The sequence below is a fragment of the Sparassis crispa genome (genome assembly GCF_003851025.1).
Source record: "Sparassis crispa DNA, contig_000011F, whole genome shotgun sequence".
Taxonomy (NCBI): Eukaryota; Fungi; Basidiomycota; class Agaricomycetes; order Polyporales; family Sparassidaceae; genus Sparassis; species Sparassis crispa.
In genome coordinates, this window is record NW_020939757.1 from 1,348,593 (window position 1) to 1,371,670 (window position 23,078).

Consider the following 23,078-nt stretch of genomic DNA (forward strand, 5'->3'; position numbering starts at 1 on the left):
CAGTTACTGCACACATCCGCGACTGGTCTGGCTTCGACCCCACATCTCTATGAATCATCTCCTCCCGTAGTCCCTTAAAGGCAGACTGTAAAGTGGTGGATGAGACGGGACGGTATCGCTTCTCACGAAGTCTCCCAAAGCCAGACTTTCAAAATCAGTGCTACGAGAGGCAGGAGGGACAGACTGATATAAGTCAGCTCCTCACGATACTGGAGATATTTCAGTGCTATTTCAGTATGTGTCTTCTGGCTATGGCGTGCAGTTCTCGCTGACATTCTCTCAGCGTTATTTGGCAGCTCTTTGGAGAAACTAGACTCGGAGATACTTTGGGGAGCGTCTAGTACGTCGTGCCGCAAAGTTTTTGAAACTCTTGAATATTCCACTGATTCAGCCAGCAGCATATTCAAAATCGTGCCAACGAGTAACATGTTATTGCTAGAACTCAACGACGACGTTCTCGCAGAGATTTTGACCTTCTCTGGTCCTGTCGATGCGATGCACTTCGGGAGGACATGCCGTCACACATATGCCATTGCGATTCCTCATTATCTTTCTAACGTGACCATCCAGGACGCTGTACAGCTATACGGATTTTGTACCTTCGTACTTACAGGGTCAAACCGCCGTCCGGCAAGCGTACATACACTTAGTCTCAAGCACACGAGTCTAAATGCAAGGTATCTTCCCACACTAGCAGAACTGCTTCGTCAAACGAAGTGTCTCAAGTCATTGACGATTGGTAATGTAGAGGGCTTCCTCTCCGAGCCGTCGCTGGGGGACGCGTTGGCCGCCCTGGTGGGCCTCAACAGTATCTCCTTCTCCGTCATAGGGAAACGTTGTTCCATGTTGCTATCAAGGATGGCCAGTCGTCCGCGGAACATCAGTCTTCATCTGATCAGAACCAGCGACCAGGAACTCATGCTCTACAACTTCACTGAATGCTTGGAGACCTTTCAGTTAGAAATAAACCACACTTCTTTGTACGGGCTAAATGCAGATATGATCTGGCCGCGCGTGACAACGCTGCGCATTCATGCCAGTGAGAGTTTCCAGATATCTCACCTCGCCCGTGCATTTCCCAATGTCCAACACTTCAAGTGCTCACACCCCCTTCCAATGCTTCCGGATTTGCATCCACATTGGAGCTACTTGGACGAAGTTGATACAAGCAGTCCTATCGAGCTTTACTCCCGTGTCCGCCGAATTAGGTTCCGCTACGATCGTGGAACAGAGCCGGAAGAGAACAATCGTGTTGCGCTGGCCATGTTGCAGCGCGCGTCACCAGTGATACTCAAGTGCGAGGTACACCCAGAAGTTGTTGAGCGTATCCCAGAGGTCGCACCTGACTTGAAGCACCTAACAATCTTTCTAAGGGACGGTCGCGGTGAGCTAATAGATCTCGTTGTTTCGGCTCAGTCGGTACGTCGTGATAAATAGTAGGTGACAATGACCGCCATTCTAACTTCTCTAACTTCTCTTTCAGCTGACGACCTCACGCGCTCTCCGCAAGCTTCCCCTCGTTGCACTTTCGGTTGGATTGTGCACCCAGTCACCACTATACGATGTTCCTCGCCTCCGCGATACTGCGCAACGGATCGTGGTGGCGCTGCCGACACTGGAGTACATCAGTTTTGATACACTGGATAGCCTGGGTTTCCCTCGTACCTGTTGCTGGTTCCGCGTAACCACCCGCGGTGTTTGCCTTCCCCAGCTCAACGTGCTATCACAAGCCGAGATCGGTGTGGTAGAGTCGGAGCTACTCTCGCTGGATCGCGGATGATCACGGACGTCCTTCCGCCCCGTGCTGTGGAACATAGGCGCATTGCCTCCGCACTTGCCTCAGCTCTCGTCACTCATCTCTTTCTCTCCTTGCATTATTCTGTCTAGCCCTTCCCGACCATACTTCCTCTTGCACCAACCATTCATGGAATATTTATTGTTCACGTTCGTCAGCTCGAACATGGACTGTTACACCCCACACTAGCCTCTTTCTGTCTTCATCCCGTTCTCAATCTTATATATCCAGTGCGGTACAACTCTTTTATTCCCGGCATCTGGACCTCCCAGAATTTCGATCACCCTCGTCCGTGGTTCGTCTCCTAAACTCCGCCGCCCACGCAGCATACAGAGAGAAAAGGCAACTTTACACGGACTGCTATGCATATGCTACCTCTATAGCTCAGTATCTCTCGAACGTCAACGTCGATCCCACTCCAAGCTACTATTCCGGTTTTGTGCCTTCATGCTTGCTGAATCCCTCGTCTTCTTTCTGGGGGTGTTCCGTCTTAGGATGCACATCTCCTTCCGTTACTTCTCTGCGGTCGCTGACTGTTGACAACGCGGAAAGTCTCCGCAAGCTTACACTAGCGGCGATCGTGGGTCAGCAGCCATATATGCTGGTGCTTCTGCTGCAGATGTCAAATCTGCAATATCCGCGCCTCGTGCTCGTGTGTAGTACTATGCCCTCACGCATTCTTGACCGTGACGACTTTACCGAGACGCGTAACATGCAGCGTTCGCTGGGCTTCATTGGCGAATATGGTGCCAATACTATCTGGCTCCGCGTGCACACGTACATGTAGGACAGGCCACTCTATCATCGCACTCGCATTCTCCGACGTCCGGCCTCACGAATCCTCCCCATGTTCACCGACTCTCCCTGGAGGGCGCTGATATTCCACCGCGACAGGAACGCACTCTACGGTACGCCGAGGACAGTGGCTAAACCAGAGTAGAGGAGAAAGCGCGCCGCCATCTCGCGCTGGCTGTATTGGCACCGCTCTCCTCATTCCAACATTTCGTCGCGATGAGCTGCCTTTATTGTTCTGCTGGTCCCACAGGTCCCGGATGCCCGCTGCGCCCCTTGTGTGTTCGAAAGTCGCCGAGACTGAACGCTACTGCAGGCTATTGCAACGTACGTTTTCTCCTCTGCAGTGCGGCAAGGCGAGCGGTCAGACTGTACAGGTCTGGGTCCACGCTTATGGAGTCACGGAGGCAGCTAGGGAGAAGAATGGGTATTATCACCCTCATCGACGGCGGGAGAAATAGTGATCTACGTCATCCAAGAAACGACAGAGCGGCAGGTTTCCGCTGTGCTGCGCGAACGGACACTCGAGGCCGGAAATTCTGAAGCGGGGGGGTGCTGGGTACGAGGGATGTCGCCGTGTGCGAGGGGTTCTCGTGCGTATCCCGGACGTTGCACCCTACTGTACCTTGAGGGGTGGACTTCCAAGGTGAGTGTTGAACTTTATACCCGTCTTCGCACGTGTTAATCTTTGGGAAGGAATACGTTGTGGTGGCGGATGTCCCAGGCCCGCAAACCAGCATCTCCATCCGCAAAGCTTGCCGAAGAGCCCGAGGAATGGTACAGGGTGCTGAATTATGGCCCTATCAAGGTTAACTTCACGCTGCTTGGTGTTGTCATCGCCGAGTCCCAAATATATCTTTGCAGTTGTTGATCGACAAGCTCGCTGTGCTCAGCACGATGTGTTTAGAGGCTCTGTGGCTTTGAAAAAGCCCGAGGGTACATGGTTATGTCAGTATTGTGTGTATAGAGTATGACAATAAATATTGAACGGATGAGTCTCATCCAACCCCGGTCGCATGGGGGACCTCGAAACAGAGGAAGTAGTGTGCTTTAAATGAGAAAATCATATAGGAAGTTCAAGCAGTGTGGTGGCACCTGGGGTGCACGGTGACCTCGCTAGAAGTAGAAGTCGAGCGTGACACTCCTATGGGCGCTAGAGTGGTCCGGTATTAATGAGCAAAAATTAACGGCATACGGCTGGTTTCCTAGGGCTGGCAGTTGCCGAACTGCGGCTTTCAGACTCTCTATGGCCGCAGTCATCGCATCTACCTTCGTCTCTATCACGTCCATCCTGGCCTGCAACCCCTTCATACAATCCAGCTCTGAGCCTGTGATATGTACATGTGAGTATCAGTCTCCAAGCTGGTAACATGCAAAAATGCGAAAAGGAACCTAGATTCCGCGGTGAGACGTCCGACCCTGGCACAGGAGCGGATCTATTAAGCAAGTGAGCGCTGGATCCGAAGGACTAGAGATGACGGACGAGGAATATGGCATACAAAGTCTCCGTCATTGGACGTTGCAAGTTGGGTAACGGGTGACGTCACCCGTTACCCAATTTGCAACGTCCAATATTGGTGGCACGACGAAGATCAGCGATGGGACTAGGCGGAGAGGGATGCGTATAATACTAATAGCGGCTGGCGAATGTCGGTCCTCTGACTTTGAATAGGACGGTTTCCACATTAGTTCGCCGATCGCCGATCGACTTGTGGCGGGAAACACAAGATCCGTTGCGTATTTGCATCCGACATCCGCTGGGCTGCAACTTGGCTGCAACAAACATGCCCAAATGGCATGCAGTCTATAAGTATATATGTAAGGGGCGGTTGGTTCATCCTTTTCACAAATTCTGACGGCGATGACAGTGCGAGATTTCACTCCGAACCCGCCTCCTGAAGCAATTGTCACTCTTCATATTCCCCTCCGTGATTTCTCAGATATCGATTCACTTTACTGGGCCGCCGCATTGGACATACCGACCAGCTGCCTGCCCAACTTTTCTTCCTATCCTTTGCGTTGGCTCTGCTACTTGAGTTTCTGTCTGACCGGTTCCAGGGGTGACCTGAAACGCTCCTCGCAGGCCGACTCCCCGCATGTAAACTATGACGACCAGACAGCCCTTGGCGAGTCTGCCAGCTTCTACTTCCATCCTGAGCGTTCGGCGTTCCTCATCGATCCGGACATGTGCGCGCGAGAACTACCTTGCGAGACCGATACGGAGAATAGCGACGGAGATGAATTATGGGACCATTTGATGGAAAGGGAACATGCAGAGTGTGTAGCGACGGGAACCCCTCACGATCTATGCAGTGCGGAGCACTTGATCCCTGCTAGCAAGGGAAACAAGGTGCGCGCTTTGACGAGATAAATGCCGAACATCATTCCTTATGTGTTATCGCTAGTATATCAGTTTGTTGACGAGGGGTAGGAGATACGACGACGCAGACGATGCCATCGTTGACAGTATCAACGACCCTCGCAATGCGCTGTTCGTCAACTTGTTACTGCGCTCTGCAATCGGTGCCATGGACGCCGCCTTCCTACAGGTACGCCGCCTTCGTTGGCTCATCTATTTGTGGGTGTCTTGCCAACGTACACGCTCAGACTCCGAACTTTATCCTGAAACCGGAGCATCTCAATTCGCAGTATACAGGTGGCTCTCACACCTTCCTGCATTACTTTCCTCGTCCGTCAGAAATTGCCGATAATATCAAGCCCTATATCCCGCACGGCCAACCCATCCGGCTTCCCGAACCGAGGAATAGAGACACCTGGCCGCCGGAGACGATATTTGCAGCTTGTTATGGCTGCGCGGCGTTGAATACATGGCCCGTGCACTCGTTCGTGGAAAGAGTAAGGGAGGAGTGGGTGGGTAAGGGTGAGATGCCCCTGGATCTACCTGACGATGCGAACCGTAAGCAACCCCCTATGCACGTTTGGAGCAAAGCTGCGCAGGAACGTAGAGCAGAGCGCAGCGAAACGGAGGAGGTGTGGGATATCTTGACCATGTACCAAGAACTGTTACATGGTGCCGCACAGGAACGGGGCCAACAGAGAGCTAGGGAGAATACGAGGGAGAGGGTCAATACGTGGTTACACACGACCGAAGATGAGGAGTAAATAGCTCGTGTACACCGCCAGACGTTCACTTAGCTTCTGGTGCACTTCGGTCGCAGTCAGCCCAATGTGTTGGAGTTTACAGATAGATAGACTTCCGATAGCCTAATTTCCTGAAATTTTAGTCTCTCGCTGTTTGGCCTGCCTTAGGCTCATAGATACAGCCTCTAGTTACCTGCAGGAAGACAGTCGTTCCTTTGTAATAGAGGCTGAGATCATTACCGATGACCCGCTGAGAAGTCCCCCGTGGGAAACCGGACTTTGAACGATGCCGACGGCAATTCGACGCACGAATCTTTAGCGCTCAAGTCGCGTGCAGCCACAGGCGCGTCTTACCTGTGTACAAGCTTCGCGTGCTGTAAAAAGTTCTCATGGCGACGGTTCCACCTACTGACGACATCCAGGATGATGGCGACATATTCGGATCTGTACATATGGGCCCTCAGGTACTCAGCCGATCCTTCAGTCTTCCGCAGATATCCCAGCCTGCCAGTGGCTATCCGTATCATTTTATTCATCGTGAGAATGTCACCACACTAACGTCGGATGATTCTCATAAGCCTTATGTATAGATTTATCTCCTGGTGTAAATACTCAGGATGATAGTGAGTTCGGGATGCACTTGAGGTCACTGAGCTTAGCGGAATCGGAGTCAGGGACTCAGGACAACTCGGAAATTTCACGAGGTCGCGCGCATGTGCACAATGGCCTGCAAGATGTTCGCTATGCACGACGGGAAATGCACGGAGGTTACACAGCATCACTTTACCCCCCGCTACGATCTAGTCCAGTTTCGCCGACGCGTTCGCGCGCGCCTTTGAATCTGCTCATCCCGCAAGTGTCTACATATGCAGTTCAGCACCGCTCAAACGGTCCTGTACGAAGCGTTGTCGGTACGTCGCAGGCATGAATGAGTTGTAGAGTTTAATGATCTTGTTGCGATGAGGTACTGCTTCAGGGATAAGGCGATCGAGAAAAGACATGATTTTGTAGCCGAGCTCGATAGTCTGGCAAAAGATCAGAGTTGTTGTGATATCGGTGGTGGAAGCCATCTCCAGGGGTATCAGGAAGCTGATGTCGAGGAAGTCCGTGCCAGAGACAGCATGCTCGAAGAACCGCGGGATATATTTGATGTTGGAGCAGTCAACCGAGTACCGAGCATTGACATAGTGCCCAGGTTGGAAGCCCAGATTTTCAGCGAGAACCAGAGTCCGAAATGGAGTCGCCGTGCCAGTGAACGCTGCCCAAACTGTCCGAGCTGACAAGATAGCGCGCATAGTCTTGATGGACTTGAAGATCTCGATCCACTCGCCACTCTGTTCGTCGACGAGGTGGGCTTCGTCAACGAAGAACCAGCAGACAAGACTCTTGACAGCTTGCTGCGACAGCAGGCTACGAACGCGTTTTGACCGGAGCATTTGAGGGCTCATGATGGCGAGACGAATGTCCTCTTCGCTGACAAGCTCGGCCAGAAGATCGCGATTGTTGTGGTATGCTTCTCTCATAGTGTCTTCGTTGATAGCCAGTGCACGAATTCCGCGGCTATTGGCCACAGTTTCCTATACTCAAGGTCAGAATGAAACTACTGTCGGTGTGCTTGTCAGCACGACAGTATCTGCTGCAATGCTAGCAATTTAGTAGGCACAATCATGAGAGCTATTCCTATCTTCATCTGGGCTTGTGCAGCCAGTAGCGGAGCATGCATAACTGTCGTCTTCCCTGGCCCGGCGCGATGACGAGGAACAGATCCTTGCCGCGGATGAGGTCCATGCCATGGCATAGCTGGAAATCGCGAACCGAGGGACACTTCTGAATGATCAGCGACTCGAGCCATTCTGAAGAGCTTTCTGCAGGTATGATGGACATAGAGAACGGTGTGGATTACAGCTACGTAGCATACATACAGAGTTGACGCGACTGACATCTCTGCCACCGACGCGTTTTGGGAATTATAGTTTAGTGCCGATGACGCAGCCGTCCCTTCCGCTGTCTGGCACGTAGCTCAAAAACTCCCACGGGGGACTTCTCAGTGGGTTCCCGGATAATGATCCTAGACTAGGCCTGCCTATTCCTCCGTGAAGGCATGCCAGAGCTTGCAGCACTTGGTGACATAATTCGACGTCCATCTTACCCTCTCGCCTTTCATTGCCCTTGCATTCGCCCAGGGCGAAGAGCAAGTCTTGCTTTGACCTTGAGACTCGTCTGGGACTCTGACGAACGATTCTCCTACGAACCTCGAAACGCAAGGCTCGTCACCTCGTCACTCACCCTCTTGGACGAGGTGAAACAGCTGAGTGCGCTGAAGCTAGCATGTATCATTCATAATATCCCTCGCCCCGGGCCTGGTACCGCCATCGCAGGTCCCAACTGCTGCAATGGACAGGGTGAAGATGCCAGCTGAGCACGCTACTTAGGCGTCTACTTCTTACGAGGCGCCTATCTGTAGATCTGCAGATAGTAGACCATATCGGGGACCTACGTGGCGACAAACTCCTCTATTTGACTCAGACCTCGTTCCTGCGCCTAAATTTAAAGATACGTTTTCAATAATACCGATGGCATCGTCGACCCTCGGCCGTTGGGCCGCCAGGACTCTGGGCGGCCGTCAGCCTTGGCCCCTCAGGAACTTCTCCAACCCGCGTTTCGAGAGGATCGGCGCGAGCCAGCGCATCGAGGAGGAGAACTTGCCAGACTACGTCGCGGCGCGGTACTGCCCCGTCCGCATCGGCGACCTGTTTGCTTCGCGCTACCAGGTCGTCGGCAAGCTCGGCTTCGGCGTAACGTCGACCGTCTGGCTGGCGCGAGACCTGACGGGCCGCCGCCACGTCGTCTTGAAGATCTTTATCCGCGCGGCCAGCTTGGGAAGCGAGCTGTCGCACGAGTTGTCCGCCTACCAGCGCCTGGACCGAGGTCCCACATCACATTTGGGTCGACGAGCCGTCCGCACCCTGCTCGACTCGTTCACCATTTCCGGCCCCGACGGCGCGCACCCGTGTCTCGTGCACCCGCCGCTGTGGGACAGCGTCAAGACCTTCCTGGCGCGCAACCCCGCCGGCCGGCTGCCCGTGCCCGTCCTCGCCATCGTGCTGCAGCAGCTCTTCCACGCTCTCGATTACGCCCACAAGTGCCAGGTTATCCACACAGGTGAGCGAGTTCTTTTTTTTTGTCTTGCTCTGATCCGATCAGGCATGTCTGTGTGACACGAGAGACTCACACCTGGCCGCCCAGACATCAAGGCGGGAAACATCATGTTTGGCAGCGAAGACGCTACCGTTTTCGAAAAGTTCGAGCAGGCCGAGCTCGAGCATCCCACGCCGCGCAAAGAAATCGACGGCAGGATCATCTACCTGTCCCGCGACTTGGAAATGCCCAGCGACCTCGGCCTACCCGTCCTCTGCGACTTTGGCTCGGCCGCATGGGGCGAGGAAAGGCACGAAGAGGACGTGCAGCCAGATGTCTACCGGTCGCCTGAGGTCATTCTCAAGGTCCCCTGGAGTTATGAAATCGATATTTGGAATGTCGGCTGCGTGGTAGGCAACATTGAAGCCCACTGCAGGTTTTATTTGGTTTGCCAACCGACGACTGACGTGAACCTCCAGATCTGGGATATCTTTGAAGGCAGGCACCTGTTCTACGGAACCGACCCCGAACACGGCGCCTATCGCAGCCGCGCCCACTTGGCCGAGATCATTGCCCTCCTGGGTCCTCCGCCGCCAGGGCTCGTGGCCCGGGGCTTGCTGAGGTCCAAGTTCGTTTCTGAACAAGGCCAGTCCCCCTATCTCCTGCCTCGCTCTCCTGATGCGGTCGTCCCTAACGTGTATTGCTCCTCAGAGGAATTCCAAGCCGGTATCAAGGTGCCGCCTCCCGTCTCCTTGGAACAGTTGGAGACAAACCTAGAAGGTTCAGACAAGAAGTTGTTTCTGCAATTCATGAGCAAGATGCTGCAGTGGGATCCGCAGCACCGGCAGACGGCGAAGCAGCTTCTTGAGGACGAGTGGCTGAAGAAGCATACCTAGAGTTTGTGATCAGACTACTTGGCCGTATGGGCCACAGTCTTTCGGATACTGGCAACAGAGACGACTCGGTGGAGAAGGCGAAGGAGAGTGTAAGGAGAAGAGGGCGGACATTGTGAGCACCGGGAGAAAGAGAGACACGGTCCTTGAGCAAAATCAAGAATCGACCCAAGATGGCTCCTGACCTCTGGGGAGGAGAAGGAGGAGCAGAAGTGGTGGAACCCGTCGTGTGACGGCGTGCTGATGTCCCTGCCGGTGGACGTTGGAAGCTCTCTCGGTTGCGATTGGTCTGTCCTATACCAGGGACCGTGCCCACCGACCTTCCAGTCGCAGGCACGGTCCTACCAGAACTTCACCGCATAGGTGCCCACGTACACAGGCCAGGCGTCGTTGACGTGCTCCCTCCCACTTTACGCTCATTGGCATAAGTACGTCGGGCTTACGGATGGTGCTTCCTCCGGGTAGGTCCGTAGCCCAGCTTGGAATCGGGGAATATCACGATCGATGTCGTCTGAGCTGCATGACGCTCTACGCAGCTTGCAGATTCATGACTGCCGTGAATTCCGGTCCTTGGACGCGTCCTTGTCATCGCACTCGGTCACGCTGCGATCTGCGCGCCATACAGTTCCCCTTCCCACTGTAGCAGTATCGACCTCCGTCTCCTTCCCTGCTTGCTCGCCGTGCCGTTCTAGCACCTCCTCCATCGGCTCCGCTTCCCACCTATCGTGCGTTCGTGGGTAGACGGCGTGAACGCTACCGGTCGTTAAGAGCGACTCGGGTGCGACGCCGCGTCCTGCAGCCTAACCAGGAAAAGCATGCCGACCTCCCTCCAGCAACTGTCACGCCTTCTGTGCGTCCATCTCACCCAGCGCGTCTCTGCCATTGCCCCCGTATATGGGTCTTCGCTCAAGTTGAAGAAATCCTCGCAGAGAGAACACGATCGCCAGGCTGCCATGCATGAAGTGTCCCTGCAACCGACCACTCGGGCTGCTTCATCGGCATCCCTCCCAGCCTTCCAGAGGCCTCAGACGCGTCGGTCTCACGTCCGGCGATCCATTCGAAGCTGCACAACGAGATCGTAGTGGTGGCGTATTTCCAGGAGATGAAGAAGGGCACGGTGCGCGTATGGGAGGGGACAGCGTGGAGGATGAGGTCTGGGGCGCCAGTATAAGCACGCTTGACGAGGATGCCCGGAAGGGGCACGAAGCGGGTCGGCTGCAGGGGAGTTGAGTGGCATGGGAGATACAGCAGCCGGTGAAGCGGCTGCGGACGCGTGTACGGCCATCGTTCGAAGGCGGGGGCGGGCACCAGCGGCGAAGCGGAAACGACGTGAGTCCTCAGAAGGTCAGCGGCTGATACAGGTAGACTTCGTCGCGACCCGAGAGCGGCGTGACCAGAGCGCGGTGAGTACGTCCTGCTCCGACCCTTAGATTCATATGGAATTCCGACGAACAATTCTCGTGCAAACCTCGAAGCGTTAAGCTCGTCCCCTCGCCACTCACGCTCTCGGACGAGGTGAAACAGGTGATTGCGCTGAAGCTAGCAGGTCTCATTCATAATTTTCCTCACGCTGAACCTCGTGGCGTTTTCACAGGTCCCTATTCCTGGAACGGTTAGGGCGAAGATGACGACGACGCCGACCACGTACCTTGTGACCAACGTCATCCGACTGTGCGCCCTCCCGTCGTGCACCGCATCCTGAACGAGGATCGGCTTAGCTCCGCGTGTATGCTCACGAAGCAACCGCTGTCTCCCCCGAAACTCTTCTCCTGCTCACTCAACTTACAGCGGCGAGCGACTCCCCGCTCCCTATGCAGGGCAGGGAGAACAAGCACAGCTTCAGACTCGCGGAAGCTCCCCCGGCCAAGCTTTCCACCTGGAAGACGTTCCATGCCACCCCGCACATCGATATCAGCACGAAGCTGCTGAAGAGCGTCACGGCCGACGGAGGGCACGGCAGGGAATTGTCGTCCTTCTCATGAGGTACCTTTCCTCATCGCTATTTCCGCGTCTGCAGTCCCCGACGCAGAATCATCTACGTGCATCCTGCGCGGGCGGGCGTGATCTCCCGAAGGACGTATTGATCTGGCCGGGAAGGGTCATCCAGTATACAAAAGCGAGCGCTCGTCCTCACTGTCGCACTGCAGCCACCACCAGAGCAAGACAGCCCCGTAAACAAAGTTGTTGTCTCATGGGAACGACAGCCCCCTCACCGGCGACTACTGCGTCGCAAGGTACAGTCACGTCTGCCTCTATCCCAGTGGCACCTAGGCCAGGTACCGACATTCCCCTCTTCTTCCGTCTGTACATTGCGAATGCCGGCGCAACAAAATTTCACGGCCCGTTTTCGCGTTGCGCGTCTCTGACTCACTGTTCGTGTCAATCGGGTAAGTTCGAGAACCTGGTGGTGCGTGATATCAGGCGATCTACTCTAGTGGAGGGTAGTTGAATATGTTCACCGTGCCGTCCTACCAGGAGAGAGCCGTCGACTCGTACCTCGAGAACTATATCCCACCGTGCCCTGCTGACACCTGGGACTCAACACGACAGCTCACTGACGTTGCCTGCAGCGCAAACTATCTTGTCACGCTCCAGGGTGCGCACTGATACGGAACATCGTGCTCTTTCCGTGTGTCCGCGCCCTCCTTGCTGCATTTAATGCAGCTCGCCTCACTGACGGGAAGGGCCCAATGGACTTGGTCAACCCTACGTGCATCGGTCCTTCCCATTGTCGTAAGCTCATTCAGGTGATGTGTCACTCGCTCACACAGATCTGTGCACATCCCGCCGCCCCGCAGTATGGACGCATTCAACTGGTATGAATCTGGGCCGCGGCACTGTCAGGTTCTACGCTGAGCCTGGTCACGGGCGTTAGAACGCCTGACTTCGCGAAGCTGCTAGAGCTCTCCCTCTCCCTGCCGTGGAGGTGGGATGACGATTTCGGATTTTGGACTCGGTAAGTGCTGTCGGAGCTTGCACGGGTAATTAGTCTATGCGTTCATTTGGTGTTCGGTTGGTAGTGCTCTACACAAAATGAATCGTCATTGTAATCCAGCTGAGCGTGAGCCTCGCAGTCATGACATGTCTTCATGCATTTCTGACCTCGGTAAAAAAGCCTGGAATTTTATTCACGGACAAGGTCCAGTGATGCAACATTACTCTTCTCGACCAAATTGGTTGACATAGCGAACGTAGCGAACGTCGGCCGGGTAGACACTACGCAGTAGACACAGTACAGCAGCAGTACGGCATTCGCGACCTACTTCGATACGCAGCCGTGCATGATGCGTTCATTTCTCAAGAAAGGACGCCAGTATAATGTCCTCACCGCTCATGGTCTCCGCCCAGACATGAAGCCATACGATGGGTAGGTAAACTGCCGATAAGAACCTCAGTGGCAGAACGTGAAAAACGGCATCAAAACAAAAACGTACCGGAAAAATTATCACGAGCGATCTAGGCTAGAGAGCCGTAGCTCCAGCTCCTCTCCTTGCTCTCGCGAGAGCAATTCCAGCTGGGGAATATCACCATCGCGGGACACCACGCAAAACCACCGCGGAACACGCCTTTCATCTCTCCATCCCAGCGATGAGTCAAATCCAACATATCCCAGCGTCGGGAGCGTCGCTGCAACCTGCTGCGCGAGACCCAGGAGGCGAGCGAGATCACACTGCGGTTCCGTCATCCAGCTGCTGTGATAGCAGATACAGAGCGCGGTCAGTTGAAGACCATGGAGGTCTCGGGCGATGGAGAGCTGAACAACAGAAGCCAATTAAACTTTCATCCTACAGCAGCCTCAATGCACTCACCGACTGCTGATGCTCGGTATCGGCGTCTGCGTGGGTCACGACCTTCAAATACTTCAACCTGGGTGTGAACTCCGAGCTCGTTCGCGTAAGCCTAACTTCGCCTGCGTCGTGCGATCCCCTTCTCGATAGTAGCCCACTGCGTCGGATGCCAACGTAGTAATACTGACGATTTTCTAATTTTCTAGTCTTCGACTCATCACATTGGCCCTCTGCCGTCCTTCCTGGAGGTTATCTCATCGCCCTCCCAATGTTCCCTCCTCCCAGAATCGTTGTCTCCTCGCCCATCACGGTTCGCGAGTCTCTCCTCCACGATCGCGCAGGCGCGGAACGGCTCACCTGATTCCGAATCAATCCCAAGAGGTATGGGAAGCAGATCGAGAGCTTGGGCTGGGACTAGACGACAAAATAGTGTGGGCGTTTGAGCCCGCCGCCGAGTCCATATCCTCCCTCGCGTCAGTGCGAAACGCGGTTGCGGTGTTGCTCGCACTGCGGATCCACGCGCCCTCCAGATGGCGAGGGCGAATATGCCAGCGACGACTGGATTTTAATGCACCAGAGCTGGTCACGGAGGATGATGGCACGATCCACCTCTGACGACTTCGACATTGCAATACTGCTTTCTTCACGCATGCATGGCTTGCAGCCCCAAATCCATTTCAGGCTCCTCAAGCCCATGGACGAGCAGCATCACGCTCCCACTGCAGTGTATTGTCCTCGCACAAGTCGCGCCTACTCTCAAACGTAGGAAGAGCTTCGGCCCGCGATGGCTGTTCTCAAAGGGCGAGATCGCCAAATCATTCCTCTGCAGTCTCGTAGCAAATTGTGTAAGCAGGATTTCGTCGACCCATCGATCGCGGAGGACATTTATGAGTCAGGCTCGCGCCCGTCCAACGAGCGCACTGCGAATATGCCGCCCCCGAACGCTCCCCGTCGGCTTATGTACCGAGGGAGAAGCCTGCCGCACCGTCATCCCTCGCTTTTTCGAGCCGCCCTACGCGTCTCTCCCAGTAGCCCGGATCATCGCCTATATTCCATATCCCAGTTTCACAGACCTCTTCCACGTCGCCCGACCGACGTTCTCTCCCGCCGAGATCTCTGATGCGTGCTGCGCCTCCACCTCTCGTTCTAGGTGAGAAGTCTTGGCGCCCACCTCCCGTCCACGGTTTTGTCCATGTCTCGCTCGGTGATCTGGAAGACGGCTGATGCGCGAGGGCGTGGAGCGCCAAGTAAGCTCTACCCCTTCGCCCTGCACCACTCAGGTGTCATGATCAGCTACCACCAGTGCCTTCTTGCGAACGCGTTCGCAGCATTCATCGTCGTCCACGTCTGCACCCGAGAGGTTAGAGGGTGCGCTCACGATCTATTCATCTCAGCAAACAATACCTTTCTCTTCGTTGGGGCGGTCCCGGCTACGCTTTGTGTCCGTCTCCCAGCACTCTACGGGGTAGGTCCTCTCGACGTACTCGCCGGCGAACGCTACCTTTGCCTCACCTATCGCACCAGCTACGCCCGACTACACCGACAGGGCACCACCCTGGCGGTCCGCTACCCGAACTCTGCAAGAAGTGTCTTCACCTTCGTCCCCTCCAGTGCCGCCGTGCCTAGAAAAGTAGTCCACGTGCTACGCCGATATAGCTTCCCCTGAGCCCGTCGACACTGGTCAAGGTGAAATTGTCGCTGCTGGGTGTTGTCGGCATGTACGGGGTACTATGCTTGTTGCTGTTCCCAGCAGATGAGCTCACCGCGCTTGGCGCGACGCTTCTGAATCTCTCACGAGGATCTCACACATGATACCTGAGGGTTTATCAGGGCACAGTGTCGCTCTGCTGCACTGTGGCGTGAAAAATCTACTTGCTTGTCAGTTTCCTCCGATATGTTGTTCTGATGCCATGGTTTTTGCACCGCTATCTCTGTCCAACCGTAATGCCCATGAACTAACTCAACAGCCTAAGCACCTCGTATCCATCGCGAACGACGAAATTCTTCACAATACACAACCAGGAAAAGACTAGATCAATTATCTTGCACGAACATGATGCCTCAAAACCTTGATAATTGACCGTTTGGTAAGGCTGCATGTCGAGAAAGTGCACCTAAAGATTTCATCTTGCTATATTCCCGAGTTCTGTCCATAAGCAAACACCTAAGTAGCTAACCTCACACTCAATTTGCCCACGCGCGGATATCTGGTGTTCTGCAACGGAACAAGTACTATGCGTCGGTGTTCAGTACGGACTACTCGCGTGGATGGTGGCTGGAAGACGAAATGCCTTTTCTGCGGTGTCGACCGTCCTCGGGATCTCAACACCGGAGTGCGTACCACTTCTATTCTGGTCGTCGTTGATCTACTGGCTGTGTCTGTGCCCACTCTGCTACACACCAGTCTTACTTCTAGCCCTTCTTATATCTAGCTCTTCGACAGTACTTACCTGTCAACGGAATTCGTAGGGAGGTGCAGTCTTGGGCCGTGATACGTAGTCACTTTTCCATTGTCCACCCGCACTGATCCTAGTTAGCACCGTCATTTCGTGCTTGCTGGCTGAATCAGACCTTGATATCCGCAATGTCGTCGGCCACGTAGAGCGCAGCAGTCGCGCCCCTTGCGGATCTGGATGCTGGGTACACCCCTGCTTTCGAGGCGCCATTCCTCCAGCGCGGCGCCGACGTTCAGGTGTAGTGCGCTTGCGCACCTGTGTTGTACGATGCAGCAAGGTTCGCGGTGTGAGTCACTCATGATTCTTATTCCAGGTGCGATCATCATTCTTTCCTCCGCAGTGTGATGACTTTACCCCGCAACACTTGTGGTTCTCGCATCGTCTAATACACTTCCCGCCTTTTAACCCCTGAGACCAAAATTCGAGGAAACTTACCAGGACTCTATGGCTAAATCAGTGGTGGTTCGTGCAGGTTTCTTTCCTCCTCAAATATGTTCGTCAACATCTTGAGCTGCATGCTCCAATTTTGCCGTGTTCGACGCTGAAGTTCCGGTAGGCATGAATATGTCCATATTCAACTACAGGAGTATGTCATACTAGTACTGACGTACTGCAAATTCATCAGCATGGCCATAGTCACCAGTCCTAATCCGACCTCTACCAGCGTTAGGCGTTGAGTCGCTTAGACTGCACCTCCTCCCGTTGTGCATCCTTCGACAACGTGGGTTCACGCATGGTCGAGGTTTAGGCCAGCGCCGAATCCCTTGTTCAACCGGACAGCTCAACGACGAGCGACGCCCCTCGAGCTGCCCACACCCACCAGCCCCGAGTTCCCCACCACCGCCCCCACCTCGGGAGATCCCAGGGCGGACCGCCATCTGACAATTCCAATCATCAATTTTTCACAACATTTCAATCAAGACCATGCGCACAATGTCCCATTGTACTGGAGGGCTGGTCCACAGCGGGTCTTTTTTTTTTCAGCAGGTACGCCGCAATGACTGAGGACTCAAACACTCGTAGAACGGCCTGGTCTGTGGTCTAGTGTGCAAGTAGGAGCGTCGGGATTGCGCATCCGCCTTCACCCCTCCGGTGAGTGCTCGTAAAGCATCCATGAAAACCGGTGTACCTACGTGGCTTGTGACCGCTTCTAACAGCATGCAACAGGCTCTGCATGTCTGGAGAAAAGCGAGTTAGGAAGACGTCATTGGGCTGGCCTTTATTGACAACTACTAGTACCGTCTCTCAAAGAGTCATTTTTTCTGACGTGTCTCTTCAGTCACTGACCAGGGAAACCCCTAAACTAGTAGGATGCGCGAGAGATCCGTTAGCTGACGCTGCGTCTCTGTGCTAGTCAATTTCATAATCAAGAAGATGAAGACGAACGTTGTAGTCTGCATCGTGCGCTAGAATAATTTACGCCATGGTGATGACCTGTTGTGGGGTGGAGCACTGCAAAGCGCGGAGAAATTCCCGGGCTTGGTCAACGTGAAGCAAACGCAGTTGATGCTTCGCACTATGTGATGAAACAATCTCTTCAATCGATAGTGATTGCCTTCCATCTGACTCACATAGTAGGTGTGCTGGGTGCTAGGTGGTAACTAACCTTGTACCGAGTTTGCTGATGTGGGGATGTTCCTGTAATGGAACAAGTACGATGCGTCAGCGTTCAGTATGGACTTGAAGTGCAGAGTACACATCGTTATTCTGCGATCCTCCACATTAGCACTGCAACTTGTTTCGTTACTTTTTGATCGCGTTCATCCTCTAGCCTTTTCGGCACTCGAATGTTCTATACATACTATGCACTTGCCTAGATTTTAGTTGTATATATAGTATTCACGTTTCATATGCAATGTCAGCTGGCCGTAGTACTTCCCCTCACGCAGTTCTTCGGTAACAGGGTGGTTCTGTTTTACTGAACGGTCACTTATCGCTTTACGTTCGTCGGTCTGGGTATGAGACGATCACACCAGTATTTCACGTCGGAATGCGACTGGAAGTTTCAGCACAACCTAGTCAGCCGGAGCCAATCGCAAGGTTGAAGTTGACGCCACGAGGCTCACGCACGGGCTGACCTTTCTTTGAACTGCACCTCGTCTAGACCACTTATTTAGTTGCCATAGATGTCGGTGTGCTCTTCCACAGGTTCACGCGCTTTCTCATCTTCGCGGCTGGATGAACACATCCGTAAGTGACGTGGTTTCTCTCGAAATTTTCCTACTTATCTGCTGACCCAGCGCAAACGATGTCGTTCTTATCGTTGAATGACGATGTCCTCGAGATCATCATATCCTTCATACCCTCACCTGATGCCTGGCGATTGGCACAAACATGTCGTTATCTGTATGATGCCGCTGTCTGCCAGTACCTCTCCATTGTGACCATCAACAGCTGGCGGCAGCTTATCGGATTCTCTTCTTTTGTATTGGCAGAACCATCTCGCAAGCTCTACATAAAGGCCCTTGAAGTTTCACTGCGTTACAGCCAGGAATACTCTGAATGCATCCCTGCATTTATCGAAGTACTTCGTGGTGCGGGATCTCTGAGGTCGCTGAGTATTGAAGACGAGCATGATCTCCTCCGATCTCTGCCGTCGCTCAGAAGCGCGTTGGCTGCCATTCCAAACCTCGAGCGCATCTCGTACTTCCGAGTGGGCTCAAAATTCCTTGAAGTGCTGACACACATGGTCAGTCGCCCGCGTTATCTCAAGGTCTCCCTCTTTCCCTATGACGACGAAGTGCCCTTCTGGCATGCCCTGGAGAACCTGACTGGCTGTCTAGAGACACTTGATTTCAGCCCCATTCAGAGTCTAAATCCTGGGATTAATAATGTCTGGCCACATGTGCACTCTCTGAGTGTTCGGCTCCATGACGGGTGTAGGTCACTCTATCACCTCGTACGCGCATTCCCCAACGTCCGACGTTTTAAACTCAACTGTGGTGGCGTTTACGACACACGTCCTCATTGGGCCTCCCTGGACGAGGTGGAGTCTAACTTCCCGTTTACGCTCTTCTCTCGCGTTCGCCGACTCCTCCTACATGAGGACGACTTCGGTGATCCAGATGGATTGTCGAATATGGTGCTCCACATGCTTCGGCACACGTCACCCGTGGTGCTTTCATTCAGCACATGGCGTCCACGTCTTATCCCACATTTGCAAGACCTCACACCCAGGTTGAAGTATTTGAAGGTCGTGACCCACGCAGACGCCGATACCGAGCATCAGCAGTCGGTGAGTGCATTGAGGCTGCTGTAGGATGAAAGTTTAATTGGCTTCTGTTGTTCAGCTCTCCATCGCCCGAGACCTCCATGGTCTTCAACTGACCGCGCTCTGTATCTGCTATCACAGCAGCTGGATGACGGAACCGCAGTGTGATCTCGCTCGCCTCCTGGGTCTCGCGCAGCAGGTTGCAGCGACGCTCCCGACGCTGGGATATGTTGGATTTGACTCATCGCTGGGATGGAGAGATGAAAGGCGTGTTCCGCGGTGGTTTTGCGTGGTGTCCCGCGATGGCGATGTTCCCCAACTCGACTTGCTCTCCCGAGGGCAAGGTGAGGAGTTGGAGCTGCGGCTTTACAATCTAGGTAGCTCGTGATAATTCTCCTGGTACGTTTTTTGACGCAGTTTTTCGCATGCTGCTGCTGAGGTTCTTAGCTCAGTTTACTCATCGGTATGCGTGCCCCTTCAAATCTTCGCTTACTCAGTTGATAGCTCTTGCTGCCACTGCATTTTCGGTCTGATTTTTCACATTTCCCTTCGACGGGTAATTTACGCATTTCTAGCCTTTGTGTTATGTGCGAATAGTCCGGGCGTTAATAGGGTGCATTGTGAATTGCTGCAGGACGGGGTCCCGCCAGATCTTGTTAAATGTAGACGACGTTCACCGAGGAGTCATCTGCTGTATAATGCTTTCCAATGCAATATGTTTCGCAAGAATGTGCCATAAAACCATTTCTGCCATCCCTCACGTGTTCCGAACACCTTCGTCCTGTAAAGTTGTTGAACATACGCAATCAGAGGAGCCTCCGCCACAGCAAATCTTGTTCTGGGACATTGGAAATTGCTGCCAGGACGCTGGTGATGGGGACAGTCACCCGCCTATGATATGCGGAGCTCAAATTTGGCAGCACGAACAGGATTGAACTACAAGAATTGAAGATGGAGGCTATTCGGAGAACGTACATCGCTTGTGAGCCTGAATCGCAGTGCATCTGCGTCGCATATAACTACTGTACAAAGTGACACTGATCACGACTGCGGTCGTCAGTTCTCGAGAATGCAGTAGAGGTGTCATTTACTCACACTTTAAGGAGCTGCTTCTGACCATACTCGGAGTGGACCCTCCTATCGTGCGACGTAACAGACTCTGTGTGCAAGATGCATGCAGATAGGCAGCATATCCTAAAACAAAGTGATATCTCACCTCACGAGACATTACTACCGTCCGCCTGGTTCTCCACCGCAAGAACGGCTGCCTGATCCATGGCAAGCGTGGGCTTGCTGTGGCTCTCTTTCACAAGGACATCATCGGCCCGATGGACATCGTGAGGTATTGCGGGTCTCGGTGTGATCTTGATTGTCCCTAGTCATAGCTCAACTGCTTTCCACGGTGGCAGATGTGCGGGGCGGACTCATACCCAGTATGACCATGAAAACATCTCCCGTTTTGACATGGATAACTTTATCCGTGTATGCTATGATGAGAAAGCGGCTGACTTGATCCCACGTTTTTGCATCGGTGAAATCTGCGCCCGGGAGCATGGAGAGGTCTGATCGTAGTTGCGACGGTTGCGACGGTTCACCGGATTTGTGTCGTCGTGTTGCTTGAACCAAGTCCGAGTTGATATCCAGAATTTGAATCTTAAGGATACCAGTGGAGAACAGGGCTCGAAAATCGCTAAGTCCGGAGAGATATGTGCCGTCAGTGACTTTCCAGAGGAACAAGTTTGTAGCCGGACGGTGCGGCATGATGGGAGGAACGAAGAGTAATTGATAGGGCAAGCGCTAGACGTCATCATCCAACCACTGTGGCCGAGGAAGGCTGTTTCGGCACACCAAGTAACTGACAAGTTACAAGTATCGGCTAGCTACATTCGCGCAGAATTTGCTTAGCGGTACGTATCTTTATCTGCGCTCACAGAGTCTATCACGGACGGACTGATGTGCCCCATATAATCGTTTATTCAAGCGAGACTGTTTGGTATAAACTAAAATGAAATGATTCGCGACTGTTCGAGCGTGCAGCGGCGTCTTTGAATACTCACCGTCAATACAGCACCTCCGACTCTGAGTCGTACCTAAGATTCATGGAACCACCAATATTATGCACGATGGGCCACGTTCCTACTGTGCCCTCTTAGTTCTACTAGATATATCGAGTGCACCCTGGAAGACAACTTGCGGCTCGACGCCGGCTTGATATTTATCCTGTGCGTCGGTCCAGTCCGTCAGCAAATCAGCATGCTATGTGCAAGCTTCAGAATGAAACTTCGGGACATCAACATTCCAACGCGCGCACTTCTAATCGCTTGTGCGCAAGGCTAGGATTCGGTCTTCCTCAAGCCTTCTCGATCCATCCTACTCAATCTGCCACATCTGCATATTAATGCCCACCGTCCCGAAAAGGCTTGCCTATTGCCGCATCGGGTGGGAAAATTTCATCCTCTGCCCACTCGGTCTCCATTTCCATATCTCTAAGTCTTATACAAGTGACGGCGATAAAAGAAGAATCCAGCAATACTGTGCTCATCGCGAATATATGAAGCCCAAGGACGCGCCGCTCAAGCTATTATTGCGCGACTACCAACGCGTGACTGCGTGGCTGGTGCACCCGTCAACAAGCCCGTCGCGCCACGGCACACACATACATTTGTCGCAGACGTACTGCGCACGCTATGCACTCGGGCACGGAGCTGAATTTGCTTGTGCATTGGTTTTACTTCGAGGTGGTAGAAAAGACAAGAATTGATATCTCACGCACGCTGACAAGGACAAAGACGTTTGGCGGGACAGGGAGCTGTGTGAGCAGTTGTTGACCGACGCGGATTAGTGGTGTGTCGCGTTTCTCCTGTTGTCGTTGAGCGCTCTGTCTACAGACGCGAATACCTCGGTCAGGATCATGCATCGCAGGCCATTTCTTTGATGGCGCGGGCGAGGTATATGTACGCTTTTGAGACTCGTTCCCCCAGGACCAGTGGATGGATGTGCAGACGTGGCAGTTCAACGTGCGCAAGGTCGACGGCAGGAGGTGGGTTGAGAAGGAGGACTACCGGTAGGACGTGCGTCGACTTTATGTATGTGTTTCGGTGTGAGCTGATCCTTTGCCTTAACAGATGGTGAGCGGGGATAGCTCGTAGTGTCGGTGGACTTTTGGCCGATGTAGATGTAGAAAAAAAAGTCTCATCGGTTCTGGTCGCATGATGCTCATATGATCATGAACTGTGAATAAATGAACCTTGGCAGTCAAATGTTGAGCACTGAAATCGTGAACGTCGGACGGTTGCGGTGATGTTATATCCGTGAGCTCTTCCATTCGCACTGCAGTGTCATTCACAGACCCTCGATTCATCCCGTCGAATTAGAATTATAGTCATACTGATGTATCATTTGTAGGGAATGGACTCCAAGGCCTCAGAGTCATAAGCGATGGAGGAGCTCCGCGTACATGTCTTCAACTCGAGACCATTTTATTGTGTATCCGCGTCAGTGTCCTGGTCCTAGTTCCCTGAGTTTCAATTAACGGTCGGCAGTGGGCGCACTATTGACAGGTTGCAATGGGCAGTGTGGTATCTTTCCTCAAAGCGCTGCCGTCGTCAATGAAACCCAACATTTTCCACCAGAACGTTTCAGAGGCTCCTCGAGGTTCATGCCTACACCCCGATCACGGTCATTACCATACGAAACGACCTCTGGGCATGCGTCTCTCTGCAAACACCGACTTTCACGCCCTCTTCACCGAGTGCGTAGCCCGGATCAAAGTCATCAGTATCGCTCCGATCTAGCCTCCGACGTCGAGTTGCTTCGCGAGAATGCTCCCCGTCGGCCTGTGTACCTGAGGGAGGAGCCTGCCGCACCGCCGTCCGTCGCTTTTTCAAGCCGCCCTGCGCGTCG

The 23,078-nt window shown here is 53.5% G+C and overlaps 9 protein-coding genes across 9 annotated transcripts; 6 read left to right on the top strand and 3 right to left on the bottom strand.

The window, feature by feature from the left end:
- Positions 1-858: 858 nt before the first annotated feature.
- On the top strand, positions 859-1,780 carry SCP_1104190 (hypothetical protein; the record flags this gene model as incomplete). The annotated part of the gene is made up of 2 exons (XM_027762854.1): positions 859-1,419; positions 1,484-1,780. The coding sequence occupies 2 exons, from the start codon at positions 859-861 to the stop codon at positions 1,778-1,780; spliced, it is 858 nt and encodes a 285-aa protein (XP_027618655.1).
- A 2,591-nt stretch (positions 1,781-4,371) lies between these two features.
- Positions 4,372-5,710, top strand: SCP_1104200 (hypothetical protein; the record flags this gene model as incomplete). Its single annotated transcript, XM_027762855.1, has 4 exons — positions 4,372-4,405; positions 4,456-4,937; positions 4,993-5,136; positions 5,195-5,710. The coding sequence occupies 4 exons, from the start codon at positions 4,372-4,374 to the stop codon at positions 5,708-5,710; spliced, it is 1,176 nt and encodes a 391-aa protein (XP_027618656.1).
- Positions 5,711-6,549: 839 nt separating this feature from the next.
- On the bottom strand, positions 6,550-7,212 carry SCP_1104210 (hypothetical protein; the record flags this gene model as incomplete). Its single annotated transcript, XM_027762856.1, has 1 exon — positions 6,550-7,212. The coding sequence occupies one exon, from the start codon at positions 7,210-7,212 to the stop codon at positions 6,550-6,552; it is 663 nt and encodes a 220-aa protein (XP_027618657.1).
- A 1,050-nt stretch (positions 7,213-8,262) lies between these two features.
- On the top strand, positions 8,263-9,723 carry SCP_1104220 (hypothetical protein; the record flags this gene model as incomplete). The annotated part of the gene is made up of 4 exons (XM_027762857.1): positions 8,263-8,851; positions 8,936-9,237; positions 9,307-9,472; positions 9,539-9,723. The coding sequence occupies 4 exons, from the start codon at positions 8,263-8,265 to the stop codon at positions 9,721-9,723; spliced, it is 1,242 nt and encodes a 413-aa protein (XP_027618658.1).
- Positions 9,724-10,677: 954 nt separating this feature from the next.
- On the top strand, positions 10,678-10,950 carry SCP_1104230 (hypothetical protein; the record flags this gene model as incomplete). The annotated part of the gene is made up of 1 exon (XM_027762858.1): positions 10,678-10,950. The coding sequence occupies one exon, from the start codon at positions 10,678-10,680 to the stop codon at positions 10,948-10,950; it is 273 nt and encodes a 90-aa protein (XP_027618659.1).
- Positions 10,951-11,531: 581 nt separating this feature from the next.
- Positions 11,532-11,702, top strand: SCP_1104240 (hypothetical protein; the record flags this gene model as incomplete). Its single annotated transcript, XM_027762859.1, has 1 exon — positions 11,532-11,702. The coding sequence occupies one exon, from the start codon at positions 11,532-11,534 to the stop codon at positions 11,700-11,702; it is 171 nt and encodes a 56-aa protein (XP_027618660.1).
- A 1,463-nt stretch (positions 11,703-13,165) lies between these two features.
- On the bottom strand, positions 13,166-13,405 carry SCP_1104250 (hypothetical protein; the record flags this gene model as incomplete). Its single annotated transcript, XM_027762860.1, has 1 exon — positions 13,166-13,405. The coding sequence occupies one exon, from the start codon at positions 13,403-13,405 to the stop codon at positions 13,166-13,168; it is 240 nt and encodes a 79-aa protein (XP_027618661.1).
- Positions 13,406-18,090: 4,685 nt separating this feature from the next.
- On the top strand, positions 18,091-19,563 carry SCP_1104260 (hypothetical protein; the record flags this gene model as incomplete). Its single annotated transcript, XM_027762861.1, has 3 exons — positions 18,091-18,154; positions 18,205-19,199; positions 19,255-19,563. The coding sequence occupies 3 exons, from the start codon at positions 18,091-18,093 to the stop codon at positions 19,561-19,563; spliced, it is 1,368 nt and encodes a 455-aa protein (XP_027618662.1).
- Positions 19,564-20,392: 829 nt separating this feature from the next.
- On the bottom strand, positions 20,393-20,936 carry SCP_1104270 (hypothetical protein; the record flags this gene model as incomplete). Its single annotated transcript, XM_027762862.1, has 2 exons — positions 20,393-20,550; positions 20,606-20,936. The coding sequence occupies 2 exons, from the start codon at positions 20,934-20,936 to the stop codon at positions 20,393-20,395; spliced, it is 489 nt and encodes a 162-aa protein (XP_027618663.1).
- Between the last annotated feature and the right edge of the window lie 2,142 nt (positions 20,937-23,078).